Source organism: Aethalodelphis obliquidens, unplaced genomic scaffold (assembly GCF_003676395.1).
Source record: "Aethalodelphis obliquidens isolate GAN/ISIS:26980383/991018 unplaced genomic scaffold, ASM367639v1 scaffold12, whole genome shotgun sequence".
In the NCBI taxonomy this organism is placed as follows: domain Eukaryota; kingdom Metazoa; phylum Chordata; class Mammalia; order Artiodactyla; family Delphinidae; genus Aethalodelphis; species Aethalodelphis obliquidens.
Window position 1 is genome coordinate 22,131,428 of NW_020837956.1, and position 19,157 is coordinate 22,150,584.

General features: G+C 40.2%; 2 protein-coding genes across 6 annotated transcripts in view; one reads left to right on the forward strand and one right to left on the reverse strand.

Moving 5' to 3' along the window:
- The window catches only part of BABAM2 (BRISC and BRCA1 A complex member 2), a 443,349-nt gene extending 425,665 nt beyond the window's left edge, over positions 1-17,684 (reverse strand). The window contains exons 1-3 of one of the 4 annotated variants that reach the window (XM_027113518.1): positions 17,606-17,684; positions 15,338-15,471; positions 6,724-6,875 (exon numbers count right to left, since the gene is read on the reverse strand). In XM_027113518.1, coding sequence (XP_026969319.1) covers positions 6,724-6,851 — 128 coding nt within the window. In that variant the 5' untranslated portion in view covers positions 6,852-6,875; positions 15,338-15,471; positions 17,606-17,684. Of the gene's footprint in view, positions 1-6,723; positions 6,876-10,055; positions 10,471-10,515; positions 10,744-11,105; positions 11,130-15,337; positions 15,472-17,605 lie in introns of those variants that run through there. The other 3 variants (XM_027113517.1, XM_027113519.1, XM_027113520.1) reach the window with 3 other exon arrangements.
- RBKS (ribokinase) overlaps positions 10,856-19,157 on the forward strand; it is a 74,404-nt gene continuing 66,102 nt past the window's right edge. For both annotated transcript variants that reach the window (XM_027113521.1, XM_027113523.1), the window contains exon 1: positions 10,856-11,113. In XM_027113521.1, coding sequence (XP_026969322.1) covers positions 11,016-11,113 — 98 coding nt within the window. In that variant the 5' untranslated portion in view covers positions 10,856-11,015. The remainder of the gene's footprint in view (positions 11,114-19,157) is intronic.

A 19,157-nucleotide genomic window follows, 5' to 3' on the forward strand; every position in this document is an offset into this window, starting at 1 on the left:
GAAACTGGACTAGGAGACTTCTGAACATGGTTGTGGGGCTCTTCCATGAGAGTGAAAAAGAACACAAGGCCTCTTAGGGCCTAGACTAAGAAGCCACACAACATCATTTTCACCACACTCTACTGGTAAAAGCAAGTCACAAAGCCAGCCCAGATTCAAGGGGTGAGGAAGTAGACTCTACCTGCTGATGAAAGGAAGGACAAAATCATATTCAAAGGAGAAGAGATAAATAGAGAGGCAGGCTTTATCAGGAGCCATTACTGTAATAATTTACCACAGCTATTGCTTATATAGAAACAAAAAAAAAAAAAAGAGGGCTTACATCAACAAAGAACACCTCTAAAAAGAAGTAAAAGAAGCTGGTAAGCAGTAGTTTCCTCCAGAGAAGAAAATTTGGGGAAAGGAATAGAAAGGAGACTTATCTTCTGCTTAATACCCTTCTGTATCTTTTATTTTTTTTTCCTTTTATTTTTTGTATGCTGTACATTTATTACTGCCTCAAAAATGAATGCTATTTAAGATATTCTGCATATTGAATAGATTAATTTAATTGAATGACACTGAAAACTTCGGGAAAAACCATCTTTAATACCTGTGACAAAAGGTTAATCTTCCTAATATATAAAAAGTTTACAAATCAATAAGAAAAAGACAAATACCCCACCAAAAAAATGGACAAATGTCATTAATTCGTAATTTTCACACGCACACACAGACATGCAAACACATGCCAATAAAGCAAAATAAAAGAGCAAATACCATTTCCGTCTATTGAATTAGCAAGTAATATTACAAAATTTATAATACTGATATTATCAAAACTAGAGGAACTAGCATCCTCATATACTACTAGTGGGAGTATAAATTGATAATACATTTCTGAAAACAAGTATGTGTACATTTACATATCCTTACATATAAATACAATAAACCAATATATTAAATACATCAAAAGCCTTAAAATTTACATACTCTTTGGTCTAATAATTGAAATTTTGCTGACACATAGGAATATATACATCCATAGAGGCACTTTAACTTTTTATAGCCCCAGAGAAAAGACCTCCAGATAATGAAACTGACAATCACCTAATAAAAAGGCCAGGTTTTCTACTGCCTGAAAAACAGTTCCTGGACCCAATTCCAATGTACATGTGGAGGCTTCCCCATACCAACAGCAATTCTCACCCTACTGGTTTCTGATAATTCAACTCTGACACTGATAATTCAATTCTGACACTATCTATCCAGAGATAAAATCAGATTCCACAGTTAAAGGGCTCAGTCCCATAAGACCACCTCCACTTCAGATGCCAGGGACCCACTGGCTATAAATCAGAGGTTCCCACCACCCCCTCCTCAGGTTCTACTAATTTGCAAGGACAGCTCACAGAACTCAGGAAAACCCATTTACTCACTAGATTACTGACTCACTATAAAGGGACATTAAAGGATCGAATCAACAGCCAGAACTTCTGGGTTTTTATGGCAGCTGCATTATTACATAGGCATGATTGATTAAATCACTGGCCATTAGTGACTGATTCAACCTCTAGCCCCTCTTCCCTCCCCAAAGGTCAAGGGGTGGGACTGAAAGTTCCAACCTTCCAAGCACAGGGTTTGTTCTCCTGGCAACCAGCTCCCACCCTTGGGTGGGATCCAAAAGTCACCTTCCCTCAAGCATTTTCAGGAACTGAGGACAAGAGACCAAATATTACTTCACCGCTCTTGCCATTCAGGAAATTTCAAGGGTTTGGGGAGCTATGAGCCTAGAACTGTGGCTGAAGACCAAATATATATGAGATAAATATAAATCACAACACCACACTGCTTGATCACAATGCAGTGAAGCTCAGTGGTTGACAAGCCCACCTATGCTCAAAGAGCTTCAAATTCACATTTTAGAACTTCAGCCTTTAATAGACATGGACAGCCAAGAATCATCAGTTTAAGGAAAGCCACCAACATGAAAGACAGCAAAACAGAGATAATGCAAGGTATAGAAGAAATATTTAAACATTTTTTAAACATTTAGTCAATTATACCTCAACTGAAAAAAAAAAAAACTACAGTTAATATCCTACAGAAAAGAAAATACTACATCCATAAAACAACAATATGTGTTGGGGGTCCCCAAGCTTACAGATCAAGGCCTCCAAAATTCAAAAGGAAGATAATTTGCAACCTACACTTTTGCACCTGCCCAAATTATCAACCAAGTTTAAAGTAGAATAAAGATATTTTCAGACTCTCAGGTACTCAAAAATGAACCTCCTCTTCTCCTTTTCTTAGGATGCTATTGGAGTACATGCTCCAACAAAGCTAGAGGGTAAAACAAGAAAGTAAGATATGAGATTCAACACAGGAAAGAGGCAAAGGGAATGATACAGTGATACAATGAGAGCTGCCTGGCAGACCTAGACAACAATCAATCCAGATTAAAGCCGTTCCTCCATCAATCTTCTCACCTTCCCATGTCAGCAGATGGCATGACCATCTACCTACCCACTCACTCAAGCTAAAAAAGAAGTCATTCTTGATTCTCTCTCAAAACCCAAATTTGGGCTTCCCTGGTGGCGCAGTGGTTGAGAGTCCACCTGCCAATGCAGGGGACACGGGTTCGTGCCCTGGTCCGGGAGGATCCCACATGACGCGGAGCGGCTGGGCCCGTGAGCCATGGCCGCTAAGCCTGCGTGTCTGGAGGCTGTGCTCCGCAATGGGAGAGGCCACAACAGTGAGAGGCCCGAGTACCACAAAAAAAAAAAAAAAAGGAAAACTTTAAAATTCATAGAGAAAAATATATTACTTTTGTGTAGGACAGAATTTCCTGAAGTGGTCCCTTTCTCTCTCTTACAAATACACACACACACACACACACACACGCACGCACGCACGGGCCCAAATCTAAAAAGGAAAATATTGATGAATCTGACTTCATTAAATTAAAACTTCTGGACATCAGTAGCACCAAATTAAGAACATAAGCCACAGACTAAATGCAGATATTTGTAATATATGTAACTGCCGAAAGATTAGTATCCAAAATACGTAAATAATATTTTAAGATCAATAAAAATATATAAACAATCCACTTAAAAGACGGGCAGGGCTTCCCTGGTGGCGCAGTAGTTAAGAATCCGCCTGCCAATGCAGGGGACACAGGTTCGCTCCGTGGTCCAGTAAGATCCCACATGCCATGAAGCAACTAAGCCCGTGCGCCACAACTACTGAGCCTGCGCTCTAGAGCCCGCAAGCCACACTACTGAGCCTGCGTGCCACAACTACTGAAGCCCGCGCTCCCAGAGCCTGTGCTCCGCAACAAGAGAAGCCACCACAATGAGAAGCCCACGCACCACAACGAAGAGTAGCCCCCCATCGCCACAACTAGAGAAAGCCCGCGTGCAGCAATGAAGACCCACCGCAGCCAAAAACAAATAAAAAAAAAATTTTTTAAGAGTATTAAAAAATTAATTAATTAAACAAGAATCCTGGCCTTAATACTGACAGCCTAGCAACGGAGTTTAGAAACACACATAATCTTAGATAAGGTAGAAAGATTTAGTTGCCATAAGAGAAATAAAGATGAATTGCGATTACAAAAAAAGCAAACAAAACTTACTTTGCATAGATTCTTGCCTATCTATTCCTTCTGTGAGTCAGACCTAGAATATAGATACTCTGGTACCTCATCTCTTCAAGGGCAAGTAGCTATATACAGTAACAAGACTGGTTCTTATGACCTCTAAAAATCAGTCTCCTCATTTTATACTTCCGTGTACACTGTGTCCTACAGAGTATGTGCCAGTTGAGTTAATAGAAATTCCAAATGTTAATCCCAATTCTCATAACTGAGTGCTGCTGATCTAAAAGAAAGGGAAATGCCAAAAGTGACACACCAAAAGAAAAAAATTCTCTTCTCTAACTCTGCCATTGTTTTGCTATAGAAACTTGAGGAATTCACACTTTGGTTGACGGAAGGACCGAGGAAAGAATTGTTAATGAGCTTCGAAAGAACTTTCATGAATCTTTCAGCCAAGTACTACATAAAAGGCATCAATAATGCTCTAGATTAATAAGGCTTTTCACATCATTTTATGTGTAGCAGCTTTGTTAATGTAGGTAGAGGTATTTTTATTCTTTTTTTAAATCAAAAGAAAGTAAATTCCATAAATACTACAAGTCATTAAACACTGTTTCAAATATTTTTCACAGAGCGAGTCCAGACACAGCCAGGTTTAGTGGATTCATTTCAAATTGATCATCAGATCCACTCTTTGCATTTAAACACTCAACTAGGGCTTCCCTGGTGGCGCAGGGGTTGAGAATCCGCCTGCCGATGCAGGGGACACGGGTTCGTGCCCCGGTCCGAGAGGGTCCCACATGCCGCGGAGGGGCTGGGCCCGTGAGCCATGGCCACTGAGACTGCGCGTCCAGAGCCTGCGCTCCACAACGGGAGAGGCCGCAACAGTGAGAGGCCCGCGTACAGCAAAAAAAAAAAACAAATAAACACTCAACTAAACATTCAGGATTTGGGAAGCACCAAAAAGGGAGTCTACAAAAAAGTAAAGTGACCTTATGTTGATGAATCCAACTGTTCTCTCAGAATACCAATAAAGGAGTAGGAAGTTCAGGTTTACATGTTTATATCATCTTACATAAACCAGTCCCCAGTCCTCTGGGCATCAATCCCCTCTCATGTCTTCAATACCTCTGAAAAGAATGCTTGTGACAAACTAAAGAAAAAAGACCTTTTTGCATGTCCTAGCCATTCAAGCCAGTAAACATCCCTGGTACACAGATGTGTTTTTTTTTAATGACAACTTTAATGAGATATAATTCACAAACTATAAAATTCACCCTTATAGGTGCATAAATCCGTCATTTTTTGGTATATTTACAGAGTTGTGTAACCATCACCACTAACTAATTTTAGAACATTTTCATTACCCCAAAAGGAAACCCCAGGCCTGCTGATTAATTAAATTGAAGGTAATACCAGATCTTTTAAAAAACAGCCTACCATTCCAATAAAATGTCCAACTAACCTAGTCTTCTCTAACTTACTACCTTATATCAAGGTCTTCAGCTTAGTCTGAAAATAGCAAGATTTGCAGAAGGCAAAAACAAAAGAGCTTAAAAAACAAAAGCTAAAAGAATCAAGAATGTAATGTTTCTAGTAAGAAAATGCTCAAAAAATGATGGGGATATGCTCAAAAGCCACCTTGACAGGGCTCTCAGTGACAAAGACTAGAACAACTGAGCCAAAAAAATAAATGAATATAGTATTTGGATTATAACCAAAAGAATAAAATAAATACCTAAAATTTCATACTGAAATAAATAAATATCAGAATAAATAAATAATTGGGGGGTGGGAAGGAATAGTGCTTCTTTACAGAATTCAAATTACTAAATGTGGGAGGAATAGGGACATTAAAAATCACCCTTATACAAGAACCACAGTAACAATTATTGCAGGCAAGAACAATTAATGGATGCTGAAATTAATGGACAAAAGTATGATGAGAAACAGAACATCTGCACAGTCTCAAAATGTCACTCCACAAGACACTTACGAATTACAAAGGGAAAGTCAGTTAACTTTACAGTAGAGAAACCTGGTACACACAATCTTAACCAAGTGGTCAAAGTTAATATACCAATAACTAGACTTATGAACATCATGTACTCCCTGATTTGATGCACTGAAAATGGTTCAACATCTCTTCTGTCGTATTCTTGGGTGGAAAAATAATGTGTTTCTCACTCTAATAAAGGGAAGACATTAGGCAAACCTGTACTGAGCAACATTTTACAAAGTAACTAACCAGTGCTACCTTTAAAAGCTTCAAAATCATGAAAGACAAAGAAAGACAGGAACTGTCACAGGTAAATGCAATTTGTATCCTGGATTGGATCCTGGACCAAAAAAGGACATTAATGGGAAAACTGGCAAAATTCAAATAAGGCTTACAGAGTAATTATCATCATGTAATGATGATAATTTTCTGTAGCATTTTTGTAACTTTTCTTTAAGTAAATGTATTTCAAAATAAAAAGCTGGGTTTGTTTTTTTTTTAATTGGGGTATAGTTGTTTTACAATGTTGTGTTAGTTTCTACTGTACAGAGAAGTGGAGTTCCCCGTGCTATACAGCAGGTTCTTAGTAGTTATCTATTTTATACATATTAGTATATATATGTCAATCCCAATCTCCCAGTTCATCCCACTCCCCACCCCCCGCTTTCCCCCCCTTGGAAAAAGTTGGGATTTTAATGCAACATTTCTGGCCTGAGATGTTACTTTCAACTCAGTTGTGAAAAATGACTCATTGTTGGCTAGCTATTATAAATTTCCTATTAGGAGAGGCTATCAAATAATGTCAGATTCACAATCTTAAATCCCAGCTCTTACAGTGCATACTGAATTGCAGAAGACACAGCAAGAAAACAAGTCAATGATGAAAAACACACTTGCTAAAAACCACACGGCACGCTGTTAACAAAGAGATATGCCTTTAAAATAAAAAAGAACATTCTGATCATAAAGCGATGGCCCACAGCACAGCTAAAACAACTTGAAACATAAAATGTCAAGAACTGGACAAAACCAGTCAACACGTGATAAGGTCATGACTTGATGAATTTCTGTGGTGTTCAATTTTTACAAGCCTGGTGAGAAAGGTTTGCTATTAGCTAAAGCTTGGATTGGTTCTGGTACATACCCTGATTTCAAGTCAGTTATCCTCAAACAGTTTGTAGCATCCAGTCCCACTTTCCCATTGCGGACCACGCTAGATATGAATGGGGAGAGCATTGGAGAAATTCGGTTCAAGGCCACTTCCGGAGACATTTTAACTTGACTTGCAGATCACCACTGAAAGGAGAAGGAAAGAATGATGATCAGAATATCCAAAGGAAGGAGATATAACAAGCTTCCTGGAAACTAGCACAGCACACAGAAGTATCTCTTGCATGATACCTTATTTCCTGTCTTAGAGCAGCCTCTTCAAATGACCCCCTGGAAGAACCTATCTCCCTACTGCTCACCTATTCGGGACGCAGACGTTTCAGGAGCAGCAGCAACCCCTGAAATCCAATTTCCTCCCCCTTTCCAAAGCCAATTTCTACGTTGCCTCACTGTACTTAAAAGCTGTCCCACTCTATCTTACAATTGGCAGGTCCTACTTTAGTTGAAGCCTCAAGTCTTCACTGACAATCCTCTTCCGCATCACACAAAACGCACACACCACTAGGTTAGGAATCCCTCCCTCTGTGTCCCCACAAAGAGTAAGAACGTGATTGATAAAACTACGTAAAATTCTAGAAGCAGCATATCCTACTTGCAATTGTTACTTACTAGAAATTATTTACTTCTGCTATACCTCCCTTAATTACTTCCCCTCCACAGTGTATTATAATTACCTGCTTAGTGATCTCTCCCCTGCAGAACTGTCTTTTTTTTTTTTTTAATAAATTTATTTATTTATTTAGGCTGCGTTCGGTCTTGGTTGCTGCGTACGGGCTTTCTCTAGTGGCGGGGAGAGGGGGCTACCCTTTGTTGCGGTGCATGGGATTCTCATTGCAGTGGCTTCGCTTATTGCGGAGCATGGGCTCTAGAGTGCAGGCTCTGTAGTTGTGGTGCACGGGCTTAGTTGCTCCGCAGCATGTGGGATCTTCCTGGACCAGGGCTTAGAACCCATGTCCCCTGCATTGGCAGGAGGATTCTTAACCACTGCGCCATTAGGGAATTCACCTGCAAAACTATCTTGAATCCCTAGTGTTTAACAAAAGTACCTGGCACACACTAAGCACCCAATAAACATCTTTTAATAACTATGTGAATAAGGAGACAAAAGCTAGAGAAATGTTTAGGTATGAAGAGAAGACATTATGCCCTCAAAAAATCTGGTAGAAGATAGCATATCTGAGATGTGGCAAAAATCTACTTAACAATTAAATCATGAAAGCACACACCTATCCAGATATTAAGCAACACAAACTAACATGGATCTAAAAGTTTTTGACTTTAAGGCACTAAGAAGTTCTTAGACTTGAAAATACAAAAGTAAAAGCAATAAATCATCTCTAAATTACTTGGAAACCCACGGGGCTGGAGGAGGGAGTACCTGAATTCCTCTTAATAGATTTCTAAATGAAAGCCTCCACTTTCAGAGGTGAATAAGTCAATTTAAATGATCATTTTCTTCCTCGATCTGAAAGGATAATCCCACATCAAAAGCAAATTAATTTCCTGCAAGTTACAATTACAGGTAAATGATGTTCTCGTTCTAGTTTTCATATATTATGCCATATGAGGCTTTACAGCTCCCTGCTAAACGTTGAAAACTAGTACCTGTTTTAATCACTTCAGAGTAGTAATAAAGGGCAGAACTGCAGTGATCTTTCAAAAAATAATAACACTGTGACCCTACATAGTGATGACACCCAGAAGTACCTCTGAAGCAGAAAAAGCTTTATACTTTAGTACTCAAATCATCCTTTCTGCAAATATAAAACGACCTCCTCTTCCGACCACTTAACAGATGATCTTCCTCCACCATTCCAATATTTCATCACAAAATAAGAATAAACATCTAATGCACTGTATTCAGTCATTAAAATCATGTACATTTTCATAACACTTTATCACTTATAAAGAGCTTCCATATACATTAGTGCAGTGGACCTTCACAACTCTGGACGGTAAGGCATATATTAGAATTCCCATTTTACAGATGATATGGATAACTTTTATAATTTGTCTTTTAATAGTATACTAGACCATATTATCACTTTGAAGTCTATTTTTTTCCTATTCTGCAACATTTCCACTTTTATTTCTACCCACTGATGTCACAGTTCTTGAAAGGATGCTTATCTAGATCATATGCAAAACAGAAATACTCATCTTGGAAAAAGCAAAAGGACCTTACCTACATTACAAAATTATTCTTCCATGTATTTCCCCACAATACCTATTATTATTTGACCTCTCATTTCTATGAAAAAGGGAAACAGAACCAACACATTCTGAAAATCTACTGAGTATCAAGCACTATATTATACATCTCTATCTGTAATTTCATTTACTTCCCAATAACTACCTTGTTCTCTGATTAGTATTATTGTTCCCATTTCACAGATAAGAAAACTAACGCTCGGCAAGACTAAGTAACTTGTTCAAAGTCACAAACCTAGCAAGCAGAGGATCGGAATTCAAATTCAGATCTCTCTCAAAGTCCACTATACTCATCTTCTTCTCAAATAAACATAACTTCAATCACCAAAGAGAAAAGCATCAAAGTGAATTTATGTTTCTTTTAACACATACATCTAGTAAAATGAACAAAAAGTCATGAATTTAAACTAATGGTTGCTTGACAACTAGAAAAAATTAGACTACTCTTGGCCTACTGCTGAAGCTGGCCTGAGTGATTCACTAGGCAAATGCTAAAGGGAACAAACCTGCTCCAGAAACCAAACTATACTTCAGGTGACAACACCCCATCCAATTCAGCAACTCTCATGACCTTAGAATGACACCTGAAGGAATGAATTTGTCTTTGTTTCCAGAACAGCCATAATACTATCTTTTGACAGTGCAAGATTTCATGCAGCATTAAAATGTTTCAACCGTAGCTGTTGTGACTTCTCTGAGGGAAAAAAAAAAAAACCTGACTCCAAAATCAGAGGTCACCGAACAGCCAAAAATGATGGCTGTTTGGCATTTGAGCCAGGGACACGGATGAGAGATCACCCCCCAGTAGTAGCTTTTACACATCAAAGCACAATAATAGATCCCAGATAGTCAAAATTTTACGGTGGCCAGCCTCCCTTGAATGCCAGTTGTGCATTTTCTACTTCCTGATTTTGACGTGTAACATACACAAGGAAAATGCAAAAATACAATTTTTACAGGGGTCTGCTGCCTCAAGATAGGGTCACATGAGGTCCTCTGATGGGTAGTCTGGGGAATACAAAGACGTCTAAAGCATCGCCTAGTTTCTTGCAATTAAGATGGGATGACAAACACGGAAACATGTGCCCAGCTTACGTCATGGAACGGAAAGGGGTGGCGTCCTGCTGCGTCACGTCGACGTCATACAGCGCACGAGGGAAGTTACACTGGGGAAGCAATTTCTCCAAGGGGCAACATTCAAGAAAAACAAGTCGGCTCGAACCCAAAGAATGACCACCCCGCTCTAAAAGGGAACAACTAAAAGGGGACGCTCTTCCTTCCCCCAAATTGTATGATTCCCTCATCAGGCGGGAAGGAGGGAGTCTGAGCTTATTCAGGGACCAGGGGGCGGGCTAAGTGTGGAGAGAGCAGCCTCTGGCCTTGGGGGCTCGTTCTTGAGGGGACCAGCGTCATGGGGATGAGCAGGGCATCTTTGGAACAGGGGCCTTCTCTATAGGAAGAGAAGGCGAGCCCTGGGCATATTTAAACCACGGTCCTCAGCGCCACCTGTGCGACTCGGGATCCAACCTCCCCGCACCAGCCCCAGTCCAGGTACCTGGAACTTAGTCCGATCGGTAACCGGCGACTGCGTGGGGGTACAGGTTACCCGAGCGCGCCCCCGACCGACGCACCAACCTGCGCGCGCACCGCGGGCCAGATGCGTGCGCGTCCCCGGACGTCCCGCCCCGCCCCGTCCCCTCTGCGGCCCAGGAGCCGGGCGGCGTGCGCGTCCCCGGCCGCACCAGGCCGGGCGCTCGGAAGGGCGTCCCTGTAGTGCCTGAAAGTTCCTTCCTCCGCGCCTGCCTCGTGTGCGGCGAGCTGCGCGGAGCGTGGAACGATTAGGAGGGCTGTGTAACGAGATGCTGTGCAGGGAGACAATTCCTGGGAGAACTGGGGGCAGTAGGTGGGCGGGGTTATTTCGGGCATCCAGGTGGGCGACCCTCGTGGGCGTCCGGAAGGCCCGCGGCGTTAGGGAGCTTGGGAGCTGGGTCTCTGGTTACGGTGTCGGGCAAAGGTTAAAGGGCAGCCTCCAGGTGGGAGAGCGCCGACTGCGCAATGGCCGCGTCTGGGGAGCCCGGGAGGCAGTGGCAGGAGGAGGTGGCGGCGGCGGCGGTGGTGGTGGTGGTGGGCTCCTGCATGACCGACCTGGTCAGGTTAGTCCGGGGCCCTCACGCAGAGTCTGCGGCTGGAGCGAAGGGCGGACTGCGCTCTCTCTTCTCACTGCTTTGGCACTGGGGCTTTGGGGATGTTGACTTGTGGTGTGAGCTCCAGGTTTCCGCAGCCCGCAGCGTGCCTCGATAGAGTAGAAGAGGCAGGGTTTGAGTTTGTAAACGTAACTGTCAGATGAGGGAACGTAAAGGCCGGGCTGTAGGGAAAGCTCTAGTGTAACTAGCAGCGCCTCCAAAGACCTGCTCCTGTTTTCTTGACCAGACTGCTGAACTCTCCTCTGGCTAGCCGAGTGACTTTGGCCACGTCATTTTACCCCCGAGAATGTGCCCGCCTCACAGCGTTGTTTGAAGGCTGAATGAACTAAAGTGTTTTGAGCTATAATATTATCCAGATTGGGTATTATTCGTGTGAACGTGTATAAAATGAGTGGAGCAGAGGTCAAAATTTTAGGCGGTCATCTTTCACCGTATTGATTGTTGGCTTTCCCGCATTTCATCTTTACCGCATATTTTTCACTATTAGAGTAACCATAGGTTACCTATGGCAAACCAAGTGTGAGTCAAAATAAAAATCCGTAAGCACAATATTTACAACCATTAAAAAAATGTGATCAAATAAACAAAATATGCTAGATGAAAATAGTTGAGTTAGGTCAGTGAGATTGGATGAAGAGATCTTCCCAATTTATCTTTTTTTTTTTTAATGAAAATGGCTTTTTTGATTGTAAAAGCAATGTTTATTTATTATAAAGAAAAAAAACATATCCCAAGAAATCCTACCATTCAGGTTGCTTCAGTTTAATTTTTTGGTGAGTGGCATTTTAGATATAATGCTATTTTTATATTATAAAAATAAAAAATGATCATACTACAGTAAGACTTTATCTGTCCTGCAACCTTCCTTTTCCAAAGGATAGCCGAGAACCTGGAAATACTAAATAAAAAGGCCTTGGGACAATCAGAATAAGTCACCAAATCCCTGCACTAAACCACCTGTGTTTTACTTAGAAAATAGTTTTAGGGCCTTCACATAACCAACTTAATCTTACATTGCTTAAAATGTTTATAAACTAGGTTATCACAATTCCAGACCGAGATTAGAAAGGTGGAAATTAGAAAGGGGGAGAGACTGCAAGGGGCAGGTATAGTAATCACCAAAAACTTGGAAGTGAGGAGAGTGTATCAACAAACAACAAAAGAGTTTTAAATGCCAAGAGCCTGGGGGAATTCCCTGGCGGTCCGGTGTTTAGGACTCTGCCCTTCCACTGATGCGGGCCCAGGTTCAGTCCTTGATCAGGGAACTAAGATCCCACAGGTGTGCAAGTGTGGCAAAAAAAACACAAAACACCAAGAGCCTTTTTTTTCCCGCAAATATTTGAGCTACATTGTGCCAAGATAGATGTGCTTCCTTTAGTGACAGAACATAAAGTCCAATCTAGTTCTGGACATTTGGTGAAGAGGCCTACACATCTTTCTCTAGAGCTAGAGTCAGCAAACCTTTCTTCAAAGAGCCAGATAGTAATTATTTTAGGCTTTCTGGGCCACATTTGGTCTCGGTCACATATTCTTTTTTATTTTATTTTTTTAACAGGTACAGAATGTGAAAACTATGCCTTACAAAATCAGCCTGCAGGCCATAGTTTGCTGACTACTGTCTAGAGCATCACTGTCTGACAGCTCACTATAGTAATTGATGTTACTAGCGATGACTCTTTTCAAGAAAAGGGAATATGATTATCGTTAAATTTTATTTACAAATGGGGCACGTATTTTATTTTAGAAATAGTTCCATCAAATATACTTAAAATTTAGTTACATAAAGGAATAAACCTTCAGATATCTAAAATAATTCATTCCTTAGAAAATCCATCTAGTTAAAATTTTACCATAATTCTATATGTGAAGTACAGAAGAGAAGGAAAGCTAAATAATTTTCCCACCCTACCTGAATAAGAATGCCAGGGTTAGAATTCAGAGCCACCTTCTTGTTAAACTAAGTCAGAGCTTTCTGTGAAGCTTGACCATCACACATTAACAATAATTATAGTACTTTCTAAGATGAATACTCTTCAAACTTTGGGGAGGGCAGGGTCTCAAATGACCATGTTAGCATCTGTCAGGATTTAAAAGCTTATTTCAGAGCTAGAGGAATTTAGAGATTATTTATAATCTCTAAATCTCTTCAGTTTATAGATGAGTAAAGTGAGGTCCAGAGAAGAAACTCTTACATTGTGGATAACCTTTCTTTTTTTTTTTTAATAAATTTATTTTATTTATTTATTTTTGGCTGCATTGGGTCTTTGTCGCTGTGCAGGCTTTCTCTAGTTGGGGTGAGCAGGGGCTACTCTTTGTAGCGGTGCGCGGGCTTCTCATTGCAGTGGCTTCTCTTGTTGTGGAGCACGGGCTCTAGGCGTGTGGGCTTCATTAGTTGTGGCTCGCGGGCTCTAGAGCACAGGCTCAGTAGTTGTGGCTCACGGGCTTAGTTGCTCCGTGGCAAGTGGGATCTTCCCGGACCAGGGCTCAAACCTGTGTCCCCTGCATTGGCAGGTGGATCCTTAACCACTGCGCCACCAGGGAAGTCCCTGGATAACCTTTCTAATTTCTCTTCTCTTGCCATTTTCTTTCCTTTATAAGATATCCAGGTTTCTATTCTTCACATGAGTCACTATTAAAACTTTTATTCCCCTATAGATTCTCTCCCACGACTTTGCTAACAAACTTTTCATGATTTCTCTTCTGATTACTTCTGCCTCTGAAGATCTTTACAAAATACCTGAGTATAGGATTTTTATTTAAAAGCCTGCTTCTATGATAAACTTGGGTCCAACTTCACTGGTTATGGTACATATCATGATTGTATTATTTTTCTATTGTTTCTGTAACAAATTACCACAAACTTAATGGCTTAAACAATACAAATTTAATACTTATAATTCTGCAAGTCAGAAGTCTGACACAAGTCTCACTGGGCTAAAATCAAGTTGTAGGACTGCGTTCCTTTCTGGAGGCTCTAAGGGAAATCTTTTTCTTGCCTTTTCTAGCTTCTAGAGACTGCTCACATTCTAGCTCATGGCCTCTTCCTCCATGTTCAAAGCCAGCAATGGCATAACTCTGACACTCACTCTTCTGCCTCCCTCTTCTACATTTTAAGAACCCTTGTGATTTCATTGCGCCCAAATGGATAATTCAGGATTATCTCGTTATTTTAAGGTAGCTTATTAGCAGCCTTTATTCCCCCCTTACCATGTAACATTACGTATTCACAAGTTCCGGGGATTAGGATGTGGACATCTTTGAGGCAGGGTTGGTCTGGGGGTGGGGCATAATTCTGCATACCACAGTGATTAAAGTCAAAAAATCTTATAATACTTAGAGCTTGGAGAATCATTGAAGCCTAGCAGTCCATCCTCCACATTTTACAGATGAGGTAATTAAGAGAGGTTAAATGACTCACCCCAAATCATACAGCCAGTTAGTGGGAACCCAGGTTTCTCATTCTTTTTTTTTTGTCCTTCGGTATGCAGGCCTCTCACTGTTGTGGCCTCTCCCGTTGCGGAGCACAGGCTCCGGACGTGCAGGCTCAGCGGCCATGGCTCACAGGCCCAGCCGCTCCACGGCATGTGGGACCTTCCCGGACCAGGGCACGAACCCGCGCCCCCTGCATCGGCAGGTGGACTCTCAACCACTGCGCCACCAGGGAAGCCCCTCAACCTTTATCTTTCCATTGTATCATTGTACCTCTAACTCTGGCTCATATTTATTGCCCTTTTCATGTACAGTTCATTTAAGGGCGTATAGTCTGTGCATTCATTAAGTGTTTACTTTGTAAAATGGCAAGGAATAACAACTTTATAATGTTCAAGGAATAACAACTTTATAATGTTCAGATCTAAAGATAGTATCATCATTACTGTTCCTTACTTCCTATCTAAGTTTAACCATAACCAGCCTGGACACCCATGCCTATACTGTAAAATCACTTCAGAAATAAAACTACTTCAATAACTTAGCCCTCTTGGATGGCATCCAAGTCCAACTCACTTTATATATTACATTACTGTGTGCCAGACACTGCTAATTCAATCAATGAGCAACTTTTTTCATTTCTAATTTCAGTCCACTATGAATAGTAAGCTCTATGTACTAATAACTTTTAAAAATCATTAGCTCATCCAACATGACAAACAATGAACATTATTTAATACCCACCTGTATTTATCATTATTCTCTTCCTCCTCGAACAGTCATCTCTGAAGTTCCACATTGCAGAGATAAGAGAAATCAAGTCTGTTCTTGTGGAAAATTAAGTCAAAGTTCCTCCAAAGACAGATTCCCATGAGAACCTAACAACAGATGAAACTTTTTAGACGTTAGGCTCATAGACCTTGGTTAATCATGCTTTCACTAATCTTTATTTCTTATGACATGTGTCACCCATTTTTTAAATTATTCAGCAAATATTTATTGATTTTATACCATGTGCCTCTGGACTTCCCAAGGTGCAGAGGATACAGCAATGAAAAACACAGCAAAAAATCCTTGCCTCATGGAGCTTACATTCTAGTGGAAGAGACAGTATCAGTTAGAAATAAGTAAAATACATTCTCTGTTAGATAAATGCTGAGGAGGAGAATAAAGCATGAAAGAGGGATGAAAGTAGTAATTTTAGATCATTGGCCACAGAAAGCCTCACTGAGAAGGTGATTTGAGTAAAGACCTAAAGGAAGAAAGGAAGCAAGCCATACAGAGAACCAGAAGAAGAGCATATGCAAAGGCCCTGAGGCAGGAGCAGACCTCTTATTATCAATGAACTACAAGGAGTCCAGTGTAGCTGAAGAAGAAAATAAGGGAGAGGGGAGGGCAATTGATGGTTAAAGGACATTGGGTCCTACCCTGGATGAAATGAAAGGCCAGTGGAGGGTTTGAGCAGACAAGTGACATAGTATGACCCGCAAGGGCACAAACAAGGAGACCAGGTCAGAGTTAATTACAATAATCCAGGCAAGAAATGATGGTAGCTTGAAAACAGTGCAAGTGGGGAGAAGTGGGCATCTTCTGATTATATTTTGAGGGTAGAGCTGACAGGATTTGCTGAGGAGTACGAGATAGGTCAAGGATTACCCCAAGTTCTATGCCCTCTGCAAGTGGAAGGGGAAGTTGATGTGTGCTGAGATATAGAAGATTGTGACAGAGCAAGCCGCGTAGGGAGAGGGCAGTATCAGGAGCTCAGGCTGGACGTGTGAGATTTGAGATGCCTGTTAGACATCCAGCTGAAGGGGTCAAGAAGACAGTTAAATATATGAGTTTGGAGTTCAGAGGAGAGATCTAGCTGGAGATATGAATTTGAGAGTCATCAGTGTATAGATGGTATTTAAAGCCATGAGACAGGATGAGATCACTGAGGTCTGTGCTCCGAGGGCACTCCAACATTGAGAGGATCCATTTTACATAATTTATCTCTTGTCTTCCATCTCTCTGTACCCCTAAAACTTGTTTTGAGACAAGCTTAATACAAACCCATGTTTACATTTCCATGGCAATAGACTATGATGTCAACTAAAACCCTGTGTTATCCTTTTACATGCTCCAATTAAAAGTGATGGCTGGAGAGGTAAGGCTCATGTTCAACCAAGCATCTAAATTTAATCCTTGGCAAGTCAGGAAATGATTGCTTAATTCTCAAAAGATTTTAATTGGAAGGTGGCATAAGTGAATTTAGAAGCTTTTAGATCCAAAGTGGATGAAATGTTGGACCTAGATTACTTTAAAAAAAAAAAAAAGGCCAAAATTTTATACTGTACCTAGAAAAGGTTACATGTGTTTGACATATTACGGTACCCTCGAACCTGCCTTCCACCAGAAGCTTCTTGTCAAATTTAGAACAGAAAAATCTCTTTGCAGTCACTTTTTCAGGAAAGTAAAAGCCAGAGGAATGTTGGTGCAAGAAGTATCATGCGTTCCCAATAGTAGAGGAATATAATATCATCCTTTAGTATTCTTTCTGCTCCTTAAATTGGTCTTCAAAGTTGCTTATCAGTTACCAATCAATCTTTAAATTAATGTTCCATTAAACATGTTTCTGTCAACTGAATTCCCTAAATTCAAATGAAATCATTCATGGGAAATTTGCTAATTTTGGTCCCTTCAAAGAAAATATATGTTAAAAGGTAAATTACGTATGACAAAGAAAGAGCACCTATCGTTTGGTATTACTAAGCAGTCCCTTTTGCAATCCATTACTTGGCCAGCTCTTCGTACCCTAGTATCTGCATTCTAGGCAGAGCAAGGTGAAGTGGGCTTTTGTGATGAATGTTGCTCCAGTATTTTGATTACTTGTACATAATACTGAAATACTGAGAGCGTGCTAAGTGCTAGGGATACTGCAATTAGTATAACATGGTCATTGCTCTTGAGGAATTTATAGTCCAAAGAAGGCAGACACAAAGGTAGATCATTGTAGTATGGTGTGCTAAGTACCTGCAGGTTCTGTGGAAGAACAGGGGAAAGTTCCTGGATAAGATGCCTCCTGAGCCAAGTCTTGAAAAATAAGCAGGTGCTAATCCAGGGGAAAAAAAAGAAGAAGAATTAGATAGACCTAGAGGGCATTATGCTAAGTGGAATAAGTCAGACAAATACCGTTTGAGATCACTTATATGTGGGATCTTAAAAAAAATGTATTTAATTTAAAAACTAAGCTCATAGATACAAAGAACAGATGGGTGGTTGCCAGAGGTAGGGGTGGGGGTGAGTGAAACGCGTAGGGGCTCAAAAGGAACAAACTCCCAGTTATAAAATAAATAGGTCACAGGGATGTAATGTACAACAGCATGACTATAGTTAATAATACAGTATTGCTAAGAGAGTAGATTTTTAAAGTTTTCATTTAAAAAAATTGAGAGAAAGTTGATTGTCAAAGAAAGTAGCATAGAATGATTTAAAGACCATGGCAGTGGAATCCTAAGTCCAGAATTAAGATTTAGGCTCATCTACCTAACAGCTATGTACATTTTGATAAGCCATTACTTTTTTGAGTTCTCACTTCCTTCCTAAGACAGAAATGATGATAATGCCTGTCCTGACCCATCTTACAAATGTATTGTGAAGCTCAAATACAATATAATCAGTTCTTGATTATTCGTGATGATGGGAATGTGAAAGAAGCATGAGCACTAAAAACCAAACATAGTAGGTAAATTAACGTTTTTAATAACTGATTCCAGAATACATTATTTTTGTGTGCTGATTTAGCCTTCTGATCATATTTTGCTTACAATAAAATTAATTCCATTTATATTTCTTTTACCTACACCAGCGCATGGCAGGAAGAACTAGCCTAGAGATAATTACAATGTGGTGACAGGAGTCATTTTGAAATTTAAAATTTACTATAATTAATTGGCAAAATAGAAAATAAAATCTTGGTTTATAGTTATTTGACACTGTCATACTTTGCTTGTCTTCTTCAATGAATTAAAACATTTTTCATCAGGAACTTTGATAAATGTCTCAGCAATTCTTTCTGCTCCTTTTTTTCTGCATCCTGATTGTCCCACATACCTTTATGCCATCCTATAGTTGTCCGGCCCCCACTCGCTAATCCCCCATACACATACATATATGTATTTCTCCTGCCCTCTCTTCTTGCACCTTGTAGTTCCAAAATTAGCTCATTCAGCACCTCCCTATCCAACCTTTTATTCTTTCTCCAGGACTTTTCTCAGCTGGGAGTAAGGAGGTATATATATATATATATATATATATATATATATATATAATTATTCAAAAATATTAGTTGACATTAGATGGTGTTTTAGTTTTTATATTTTTAATACTTTTGACCTGTATGCCTCTGGTACCTTCTGTACTCAGTCCTCTATCCCACATTGGAAGACTGAAGAAAGATGTGAGCCTGTTTTGTCCCTGTTATTCTGACCACATTTGTTTAATAACCATTCCACTTGGGCTACAGTCATACATAGCACTTTTGCCCTGCTCTCACCTCATTGTATGATTTTTTTTTTTTTTAATG